This window comes from Oratosquilla oratoria, chromosome 41, assembly GCF_046742065.1.
Source record: "Oratosquilla oratoria isolate Oo_2021 chromosome 41, ASM4674206v1, whole genome shotgun sequence".
In the NCBI taxonomy this organism is placed as follows: domain Eukaryota; kingdom Metazoa; phylum Arthropoda; class Malacostraca; order Stomatopoda; family Squillidae; genus Oratosquilla; species Oratosquilla oratoria.
In genome coordinates, this window is record NC_134817.1 from 15,542,544 (window position 1) to 15,555,043 (window position 12,500).

General features: G+C 39.2%; 1 protein-coding gene across 1 annotated transcript in view; it reads left to right on the forward strand.

The window, feature by feature from the left end:
- The first annotated feature begins 3,585 nt into the window (after positions 1-3,585).
- The window catches only part of LOC143021125 (organic cation transporter protein-like), a 67,701-nt gene continuing 58,786 nt past the window's right edge, over positions 3,586-12,500 (forward strand). The window contains exon 1 of the mRNA XM_076178414.1: positions 3,586-3,778. Coding sequence (XP_076034529.1) covers positions 3,586-3,778 — 193 coding nt within the window. The remainder of the gene's footprint in view (positions 3,779-12,500) is intronic.

Genomic DNA, 12,500 nt, shown 5'->3' on the forward strand with positions numbered 1-12,500 from the left:
CATTCCCTTTTTGTTCAAGGCTCCTTAACCTCATCCATCCATCTCAACCTTAGTCTTCCCCTCATTTTCACTCTATCCACCTCTACACCCAACACTCACTTTTGTTAGATTTCTTCACTCATTCTTTCCGTATACCCAACCTATCCCAGTCTTCTTTCATAAATCCTATCTGACAGCCCCATTCCACTCATGCTGTCCTCATCACCTCGTTTCTCTCTTTATCCATCTTCGTAACAATCACCATACTTTTCAAATACTTCATCTCAAACACACTTAAGTATCTCCTTTCTGACTCTTTTACATTACAAGTCTATGTCCTATACAGTGTCGTGGGCACAGTCACCCCTTCATATAGTGTTCTGTCTGCTTCCATCTACAAATACCCATTTCTCATGACATTTTTTATTCCCCCAAAACATTTACTTACTTCCCTCACTTTACAGATTGCCTCCACCCCTACTTCTCCATTCCTTGTTAATGTGACCCTAAATACTTAAGAATATCCATCCCCTATAGCCTCTCTTCTTTAAGACTTACCTGCATCTTACTGCCGATATCAACCCTTGTACATCCCTTCACCTTACTTTTCCTCCGTATTTACCTTTAAATTCCTCTTATTACATACTTTCCCAAACTAAATCACTAACTGCCTTTCTCTGACCCAGCCACAAGCGTAGTGGCATCAGCAAACAACAAATGCCTTATTTTCCACTTACTTCCACTCTCATTAGATAGCTCCAATCCTCTACCCATCACCCTCACATTTACCTGCAGTACCATCCTATCCATGTACACATTGGACAACCATGGCGACATAGCACAATCCTGGCACATCCACACTTTCACAACAAACCAACCAGTCTAACCATTTGCAACCCTATGAAAATATTCACTGTTCACGTTAGATTTTTTGACAGCCCATGACATCGTTCCCCCCGCTCCTATATACCTTCAACACTTTCCATAATGTTTTCCTGTCGACCATGTCATAAGTCATCCCTAGATCCATAACAACCCCCCCCACCGAAAAATCCTTATCAGACACTTTTTTTTTTGTATGTTTACCTTAACACAAATATTTGATTCACGCACCTTCTACTTTTCCTAAATCTATACTATTCCTCACCAATTTCTCCCTATGTTCCTCTCTTAATCCTCTTAAGTAACACCCTCCCATATGCGTTTCCAAACTACAATAAACATAACTGATTTCTTTAAAACTACTACATTCAATGCTCTTTGTACCCCATCTTTTTCGATAGCCCTGTCATTTTTCTTGTCTTATCACAGTCCTTTTTTTAGCTCCTTTATTACCACAGTCAATCCCTCCATAATCTCATCCACATTCAGCAATGCTCTGAAATACTTTGGCCATCTTCCCTTTACTGCCTTCTCTTCCATCTCCATCTTTTAACTTTTCCTTTCTACTTGATTCACCCCCTCACTCTCTCATCACTTACTTCCATTTTTTTTTTTTCAAATTTCTCTCTCAAACTCCTACCCCATTTAACGCCTTCTCTACTCTTTGCTTCCCTCTCTTCTTGTACCTCTCATATGCTTCCATAATTTTACCTTGCAACCAGACTTCATACACTTGTTTCTTCACTCTAACCACGCCTCCACGTCTTCATCCCACTATTCACATATAAGACCCCATGACAAAAAAATATCTCGGAACTTGTTTCCTTATCTGTGCTTTGGATGTCAAAGAAATAGTCAAAATGGTCTTCAACACTTATTCACGGGGACACCTCCTAACGTGAATTAAATATTCAGGCGTCATTGGTTAAAAAAAAAAAAAAAAAAAAAAAATCGTCAAAATATTAGAGAATCGTATAATATATTAAGGAGTAAGTTTTTATATAACTATCTATCAATGAATTCGTTATTTAATTTATGCAGGCATTTGTTTATCTATATTTATTAATCTATTTACCTATTCCGTTGTTTATCAGTTCATCTATTTCTTTACTTATCTATCTATCTACACACACACACACACACACACACACATATATATATATATATATATATATGTGTGTGTATACTAGTACACACACACACACACACACACACACACACACACACACACACACACACACACACACACACACACACACACACACACACACACACACACACACACACACTCATTCACTCACACACACACACACACACACACACACACACACACACATATATATATATATATATATATATATATATATATATATATATATATATATGCAATAAAAACACTAGGAGCGTGTGTTCACAAATGCGTAAGTAACCACTAGGAAAAGTAAACTAACGAAGCAGAGCGCTTTCGTATAATTACATCTTCAGTGCAGATACAAAGAAGGAATTATAAGATGAAGAAACAAGGTACAGAATATATGACATAGTGAAGAGGGCATTCGGAGAGGTAGTGGAAGAAGTACACGTGACGGACGTTTGGGCCGTCCTGGTAGCCAACAAGTATGGGACGTTTGGGCCGTCCTGGTAACCAACAAGTATGGGACAACTGCTCATAATTTATATTACAATTTAAACAATTTTGAAATTTCATGAGAAATAAAACTATCTAATTTGTACAAACCTTGATGAAGATTAACATTTATCCCCTTACTAGATTTGATGTACTCTGGGCTGCAAATGCTACGCATTTGCAGCCCAGAGTACATCGATGATGAAATAAAATGTATTTACGACATTGGTACTAAGCTACAATACCCCACACATGTTCTTGACAAAGCTTACAATCGTGCTAAAAGGACATTTTATAACCTTAGGTCAACTCAAACTTTCAATATGAATAACTTGCTAATTTTACCGTACCAAGAGAACCTGCAAAATATTCCTAATATATTACGTAAATTTAACATTAATGTAGTTTTTAATAATAAGAACACTGTAAGACAACTGCTCATAAATAATTCTGTCAATAGTGATAAAGGGTGTGTGTACAAAATACCTTGCAAATCATGTAATCAGTTTTATGTTGGTCAGACTGCTAAAACACTCACAACACGAATCAATCAACACAAGAAACACGTTAGAGAGGGAAACCAATCTAGCGGTATATTCAACCACATGAACCATTTTAACCACCCAGTTGACTGGAATAACGCTAAAGTCATCACATACAACAACAACATAACAGAAAGAAATTTAATTGAATGCAGTTTGATCAAATCTAGTAAGGGGATAAATGTTAATCTTCATCAAGGTTTGTACAAATTAGATAGTTTTATTTCTCATGAAATTTCAAAATTGTTTAAATTGTAATATAAATTATGAGCAGTTGTCCCATACTTGTTGGTTACTAGGACGGCCCAAACGTCCCATACTTGTTGGCTACCAGGACGGCCCAAACGTCCGTCACGTGTACTTCTTCCACTACCTCTCCGAATGCCCTCTTCACTATGTCATATATTCTGTACCTTGTTTCTTCATCTTATAATTCTTTCTTTGTATCTGCACTGAAGATGTAATTATACGAAAGCGCTCTGCTTCGTTAGTTTACTTTTCCTAGTGGTTACTTACGCATTTGTGAACACACGCTCCTAGTGTTTTTATTGCATTATGGATACCACACGATTCTGCGAGAACTTTACTCACCTGAACCCTGGACTTGCTCCTTATGTACACGACCTTTCCTGGTCCTTGGTTAAAGCCCACAAGGTGCGACTACGTCTACAGTTTCTACAAAACTGCATGAAAGAACAAGTATTACCCAAGTCGGTCTTACCCCAACGGCTTGTGAAGATGTCTGATCGTCCATTTGATGATTTTCAGCGCATCATTCTTAAGAAACGAATCGACATTGCCAAATTAGAAGTCAAAGAAGCCTTTAGGATCAAGCGTATTAGTTTGCATAAATTCCAGTGTTGTGTATCATCTGATGTCAAAAATGTGCTTTTGGACTATTGTTATGGAAAAATGAGGATGGAGTGTGAGTACTTGTCAAGGAAGTTAAACATGAAATTACTAGCCCTCATTAATGACAGTGACTGGACCAAACATGCTAACCCAGATTTCGTGGTTAACTTGTCATCTAAGCCACTCACCAAGACTCAATCCACAGCATTAGGATTTGGGCTCAGCTTTGCCAATAATTCTAATCCATCTAACATCACTAACATTGGTAAAGCTTTTTGTAATTTAAAATGTGATAAAGATCTGCCTATAGATTATGTTAATATATGTAAAGGTATTGTTTATGGTGATTTAGCTAATCAGGTACCTCCCAGCTGTCCTGAACGTTTTATCACTGCTATTAATTCTCTCAAAAAGGATAGTGATTTACATATCACAAAAGCTGATAAATCAAACGCTGTAGTAATTATGAACAAAAATTATTATTTAAACAAAATGGATGTACTACTTAAAGATCAAGATACTTATGTCCAACTTTTAAAGAATCCTACTGAATCAGTGAATAGCCATTTCAATAAGAAGATAAAAGAATTGTTAAGTGGAAATAGTGAACTAATCAAAAAGTTTATTTCTATCAGCCCTCCTTTGCCTTACATGTATGGTCTAATTAAGACACATAAACCAAATTACCCGGTAAGGCCAATCGTTTCTTCAATAGGTTCAGCTTCATACAAACTTTCGAAATGGTTGGTAACAATTGTTAGTCCACTAGTTGGAACTATTTCCACTTCACATGTTAAGAACAGTTTGGACCTCATTAACAAACTAAGTGAGGTAAAACCAGATTATGAATTTAAATTGGTAAGTTGTGATATTGTTAGTTTGTTTACGAAAGTTCCTTTGCATGACCTTTTAATCTATCTAAAAGAAAAGTTAAATAAGCACGATTTACCATTACCTTCAGGCGCCTTAATTGAACTGATCAAATTGTGTGTTAAAGATTGCAAATTCCAATTTAATGATAAATTCTATTCTCAGAAATTTGGAATGAGCATGGGTAATCCTCTCTCCCCCGTATTGAGTAATTTATATATGGAGTTTTTTGAAACCAAAATTTTAAGTAAGATCATTCCCCCCAACATTACATGGATGCGGTACATTGATGACATCCTATGTCTGTGGCCCATTCAAGATAATGTAAATGATTTTTTATGTAAGCTTAATAATTTGGTCAGTTCCATTAAGTTCACGGTGGAGATAGAGAATAAAGGTATTTTGCCTTTCCTTGATTGTAATATCTACCGCCGTGAAAGTGAGTTGAAGTTTAGTGTATATCGCAAACCAACCAATGTTTGTTCATATATACACTATTATTCCTCACACCCTGATGGCGTAAAGATATCTGTTTTTTAGTCGATGTACCTCAGAGCCCTACGCATTTGCAGCCCAGAGTACATCGATGATGAAATAAGATGTATTTACGACATTGGTACTAAGCTACAATACCCCACACATGTTCTTGACAAAGCTTACAATCGTGCTAAAAGGACATTTTATAACCTTAGGTCAACTCAAACTTTCAATATGAATAACTTGCTAATTTTACCGTACCAAGAGAACCTGCAAAATATTCCTAATATATTACGTAAATTTAACATTAATGTAGTTTTTAATAATAAGAACACTGTAAGACAACTGCTCATAAATAATTCTGTCAATAGTGATAAAGGGTGTGTGTACAAAATACCTTGCAAATCATGTAATCAGTTTTATGTTGGTCAGACTGCTAAAACACTCACAACACGAGTCAATCAACACAAGAAATACGTTAGAGAGGGAAACCAATCTAGCGGTATGTTCAACCACATGAACCATTTTAACCACCCAGTTGACTGGAATAACGCTAAAGTCATCACATACAACAACATAACAGAAAGAAATTTAATTGAATGCAGTTTGATCAAATCTAGTAAGGGGATAAATGTTAATCTTCATCAAGGTTTGTACAAATTAGATAGTTTTATTTCTCATGAAAATTCAAAATTGTTTAAATTGTAATATAAATTATGAGCAGTTGTCCCATACTTGTTGGTTACCAGGACGGCCCAAACGTCCCATACTTGTTGGCTACCAGGACGGCCCAAACGTCCGTCACGTGTACTTCTTCCACTACCTCTCCGAATGCCCTCTTCACTATGTCATATATTCTGTACCTTGTTTCTTCATCTTATAATTCCTTCTTTGTATCTGCACTGAAGATGTAATTATACGAAAGCGCTCTGCTTCGTTAGTTTACTTTTCCTAGTGGTTACTTACGCATATATATATATATATATATATATATATATATATATATATATATACGAGTACACACACACACACACACACACACACACACACACACACACACACACACACACACACACACACACACACACACACACACACACACACACACACACACACACACACACACACATATATATATATATATATACATACATACATACATATATATAAATATATATATATACACATTTGTATATATGGGCAGGAGAGTTTCTCTCAAGCAAGTTTGGTTTAATTTAGTTGCAAGATTATTATTGCAGAGTTTTTTATCTGCCTTTTCTCTTTCTCTGAGAACCCTTTTCCCTTCCATGGAAAGTTGTCTTATAATGTCACCATATGACATTGTTTTGTATGTTACTTTGGGCATGGCTTTACCAAAGTGAATAACTGGCCAGAACGCGTTTTCACACTACTTAGTGCTTCATCAGTGGCTAGAGTGTGAATATCTGATTGAATTTTTGTGTTTACAAGCACCTGGCTTACGCCAGGGGTGCTTGGCCTTCGGCAAGACCCGCTCCGCGGATCGCTCGCTTCGCTTTCGTGTTACACGGGCAGTTCTAATCTTTAATTGTTGGTCTCTGTCATAATAAAAGTATAGGTCCAAATACGAATTATCATTTCTCCGTTTCGGCGCCCCTGGAAACGGGCAGAGGCATTGTGTCCAACGTGCAGACTTGACCACGATTGGGGTACTTTCTTTTAAATGTCTTGAACCTACGCTCTAAATAATACAACTGGTATTGCCTGTGTTCTCTTCCACCATAACCACAAAAATTGTTGTAGCCTGCGTAATAGTGCTTCTTGAAATTTTCTACAACCTCGGAAGAAATACGAACACCAAGAGCTTCGAGATCTTCGAGACCTTCCAGAAGTTCGAGACTTTCCAGAACTTCGAGACCTTCCAGACCTTCGAGAACTTCGGCACTTTCGAGAACTTCGGCACCTTCGAGAGCTTCGGCACCTTCGAGAGCTTCGGCACCTTCGAGAACTTCGGCACCTTCGAGAACTTCAACACCTTCGAGAACTTCGGCACCTTCGAGAACTTCGGCACCTTCGACAACTTCGGCGCCTTCGAGAACTTCGGCGCTTTCGAGAACTTCGGCGCCTTCGCGAACTTCGGCGCCTTCGAGAACTTTGACACCTTCGAGAACTTCGGCACCTTCGAGAACTTCGGCACCTTCGACAACTTCGGCACTTTCGAGAACTTCGAGAACCTCGACACCTTCGAGAACTTCGGCACCTTCGAGAACTTCGGCACCTTCGAGAACTTCGGCAGCTTCGAGAACTTCGACACCATGGCTTAACGATGATCGTTCTTTACTCAACGATGATCGTCCACGGCTCAACGATGATCGTCCATTGCAAAACGATGATCGTTCAGGGCTCAACGATGATCGTCCATGACTCAACAATGAGCGTCCATGGCCTAACGATGATCGTCCACGGCTCAAGGTTGAGTCGTCGAAATCGAAATTAGTCGATCGATCGAATCGAGAAAAAAGTCTGACAGACAGACAGACAGACAGACAGACACGAAACCGCTTTTATTTATAAGACAACAAAAAATTACGATGAAATTACTTTATTGGTTCCTTGATGAGAAATCCTTGCAAGTTTGATATAACGTTGGAAATTTAGCGGCATGTTCTCGTTTTAAAAACACAACTTGCTTTTTGTTTTTCGACAGGTGCTGTTTTGTTATTTTTTTCGTTTCTGTAACCCATTTCCAAAAATGGCGGTTTCTTCGTTTCATTACTGCTGAAGTTTCAGGCATCTTTCACAGGTTGAATGTACACGTGCTCTTGATATCACGTCGGGCCCTGCCAAAAAAATCGAATAGACCTTTACTCTCGGACAGGGGTCAGCGTGTCCGCATTCTGCCGGGTTCTGACGGATTGGGAAAACCGATTTTTAGTAATAGAGATATACTATTAATGGTGGTCTGATATTTCATTTTGAGGCTTCTGATTGGCTAGTGTGCTGGAGTGGGACTCCCGAACTATTCTACTTCTTCATTGGTCGGCTGTTGTGTGACGTCATCAGTATCGTACCTTCTTTCAGGGAGCTTAGATCTCCTTACGCTAGGGAGGGCCTCTAAATCCTTAGTTTGTATATTAAGATTGGGAGATGTTTCTTTAATAAAGAGAGCCTCGAGGATAGGTAGTCTTCTGTGGTCTTGATTTGTTGCCAGCACATCTGTGTTTTCTACTAGAGTTTCTTTTTTTAAATTTCTTTTGTGAGCAGAATGATGGTGGTTTTTGGGAGCTCCTGAAGAGAGGTGGTATGATAACCGGCGTGAGAGATTCATTGTTGTCATGCCAATATAGTTTGAAGGTTGGGATGCACACACACACACACATACACACACACACACACACACACACACACACACACACACACACACACACACACACACACACACACACACACACACACACACACACACACACACACACACACACACACACACACACACACACACACACCACACTGCTATGGCAATGTTAAAACCCATAAACCCGGCAACAAGCTACGTCCAATTATCTCACAGATACCATTACCAACTTACAAAATTGCAGAAAAAAATTGCTGAAATCCTCACTCCTTACACTCCCTCTGACTACAATGTCAAATCCGCCACTGATTTTCTAGACCTTTTAGCAAACAATAACTCAAAAGGCATTATCGCTTCGTTAGATGCGGAGTCCCTCTACACTAACATCCAAGTTGACCGCACTATTCAATATATAATAGACAGAGTTTATCACAATGATACCACTCCTAACTGTGATATCCCAGAGAAAGTAATGAAAGACCTTTTGGAATGTTGCACCAAAGAAGCCCCCTTTATGTGCCCTAGAGGAAATAAATATTGCCTAACCGATGGAGTTGCATTGGGATCACCACTCGGAGTACTTTTTTGCTAACTTTTTTATGGGTAGCATCGAAAATGAAATTTTCTCAAATCTGCAAAAACCTTATATTTACTGCAGATATATAGACGATATTTTCGTCAAAGCTGAAAATTGCCAACAAATAGACGATCTAAAAGAACGATTAATAGAGACATCTGGTATCAATTTTACAATTGAGCACAGCATAGATGGGTCCCTTCCCTTTTTAGATACATTAGTAAAACAGAGAGATGAAGGCACTTACGACACATCTGTATACATAAAAACATCTAATTCAGGACATTGCCTAAATGGGACTAGCGAATGTCCCCAAAGATACAAAGATTCAACCATCAGTACCTATATTAGAAGATCTCTTAGTCACTGTAATAATTAATTGGGAAACAGTACATAACGAGTTAGAAAGAGCTTCTCAGACCCTTATAAATAATGGATTCGCCAATAAGGATATAGAGCGAATCACAAAAAGAGCTTTAGACAAATGGTGCTTGGACAAAAACCACCAGGACAAAAGCCACCCAGACAAAATCCCACAGGATATTAACGCCAAAAACCTGATTAAAATATACTATAAGTCCTTCTTCTCCACAGCCTACAAAGAAGATGAAAGGATTATGCAACAAATTATTAAAAGAAATAGAGCCTATGTTGGAATTAGAAATAGAGAGAGTGAGTGTTTTGAGGTATAGGTGGGACTGCTTCAGGGATGTGTCATGTCACCATGGCTATCAATGTGTACATGGATGGGGTGGTACGGAGGTAAATGCGAGGATAATGGGTAGGGAAATGGAGATTATTATAGAAAATGGAGAAATGTGGGAGGTGAGCCAGTTTTTGTTTGCTGATGAAACTGCGCTTATGGTAGGGTCAGTTAGTGACAGATTTTGGGAAGGTATGCGATAGGAGAAAGTTGAAGGTAGATGTGGGTAAAAGTGAGGTGATGAAATGTACAAGGGGAGAGGATGGCAGAATTTGGAAGTAAGTCTTAAAGGAGAGAGGCTGAAGGAAATGGGTAGTTTTAGGTACTTGGGGTCACATGTGAGAGAAAAGGGAGGAGTGGAGGCGGAGGTAGATTGTAATATTGAGAGTTGCAATTAAGTTCCTTGGGATACTAAAGTGTAATGAGAAATAGGCATTTGGGAATGGACGCAAAAAGATTATATGAAGGAATGATTGTGCCGACACCAGTGTATGGAGCAAAGACCTGTAATTTAAGAGAGGCAGAGAGGAAAAGTTTAAATATGTTTGGGATGAAATGTATAAGATGAATGTTAGGGGTTACAAGATTGGATAGAGTGAAAAATAAGGAGGTGAAGAGGAGAGCGGGGGTGGAAAAGAAGATGGGAGATTATGTTGATGAGAGAATATTAGGATGATTTGGATGCATGGAAAGAATGAGTGGAAAAAGATAAGTAAAACAGGAAGGCAGATGTGGATGTAGTGAATATGAGGAGGCGGCCGAGAATGAGATGGATGGATGGGGAGAAAGCGGGAGATAGGGGTGACTAGAAAATGGTTGTGTATAGATGATACTGTGATGCAAGGTAAGGAGTGGGTTGGGTATGGGGGGAGGGTTAGGGAATAGTTATGTGTAAATCATATTTTGACACAGTACGAAGGGATTTCTTCCCGTCTACTATCTTTCTGCATGAAGGGATGGAGAGGGAGGGTTGCCGATTAAATGAAGCGGCCTTGCTGTGGATGTGCTGTGTCTTGCTGCATTGCCTGTGACCCAGGAGAGTGTATAGAGATGACTCGTCGTCCATAAGGAGCTAAGATGAGAAGGACGAAAGGGTGGTGGATGAGAGTGGAATGGGTGGGAATGGGTATATGACATTTGACTTTAGTTACCTCCTTGGTAAGAGGGAAAAAGCCCTAGGTATATAGATGGATAGACTTATCTATTTATTGATTTATCTGTTTGTTTCTGTATTGATAGATTAATCATTTGAACTGTATATCTATTTATCTATTTATTTGTTTATTTACCTTTTACGTATTTGTTTATAAATTTATATATTAACCTATAAGAAAAGAAAAGAGAAGTAAAGCAAAAGGTAAAGGAGGCAAAGAGGAGAGTAGATGTGAAATGGGGTAAGAGTATGACAGAAATTTTTGAAAGTAATAAAAAGATGTTTTGGAAAGAAATTAAGAGAGGAAGAGGAGGCGAATCAAGTAGAGAAGAAAAGGTAAAAGGTGCAGATGGAGAGATGATAATGGAAGAGAAGGCAGTAAGGGGAAGATAGGCAGAATATTTTAGGGAGTTGCTAAATGTGAAGGAGGATAGGGAGGGAAAGATAGCTGCAGTGGGAAATGCGAAGAAAATGAGAGTGATGAGTGAGGAGAATGGAGGAGAAATAAGGAAGGATGAGGTGAAGGCAGTTGTTGGGATGATGAAAGCAGGTAAGGCACCTGGTCTGGATGGATGCCATGCAGAATGTCTGAAAAAGGGAGGTACAGTGATGGTGGACTGGTTGGTGAGGTTATTTAATGTTTGCTGGAGAGAGGGTAGAATGCCGGAGGACTGGAGGAGTGCCTGTATAGTTCCACTTTACAAGGGAAAAGGGGACAAGTGTGAATGTAGTAGTTTCAGAGGGATTAGCTTGTTAAGTGTAGTTGGGAAGGCTTATTGGAGGATGTTGAGTGAGAGGATTAGGAGAGGAACAGAAGGAGTAATTGGTGAGGAACAGTGTGGATTTAGGACAGGTAGAGGTTGTGTAGATCAGATCTTTGTGGTAAGACAGATATGTGAGAAAGCTATAGGAAAGGGGAAGGATGTTTTTTGGGCTTTTATGGATCTGGAAAAGGCTTATGATAGGGTAGACAGAAAGGCACTGTGGGAGGTTATGCAGATATACGGGATAGGAGGAAAGCTTCTGGGAGCTGTCAAGAGTTTTTATGAGAGTAGTAGAGCTTTGTCAGGATTGGAAATGGAGAGAGTGAGTGGTTCGAGGTAAAGGTGGGACTTCGTCAAGGATCCGTTATGTCGCCCTGGCTATTCAACTTATACATGGATGGGGTGGTGCGAGAGGTAAATGCAAGGGTAGTGGGTCACGGATTGGAGATGGTTAAAGAAAATGGAGAAAAGTGGGAGGTGAGCCAGCTGTTGTTTGCGGACGACACTGCGCTTGTGGCAGGATCGGAGGAGGGATTGAGGAAGTTGATGGCAGAGTTTGGGAGAGTATGTGATAGAAGAAAGCTAAAGATAAATGTGGGTAAAAGTAAGGTGATGAGATGTACAAGGGGTGAAAGTGGCAGTAGACTGGAAGTGAGCATTAAGGGAGAGCGACTGGAGGAAGTGGATAGTTTTAGATACTTGGGTGCAATTGTGGCAGGAAAAGGTGGAGTGAAGGTGGA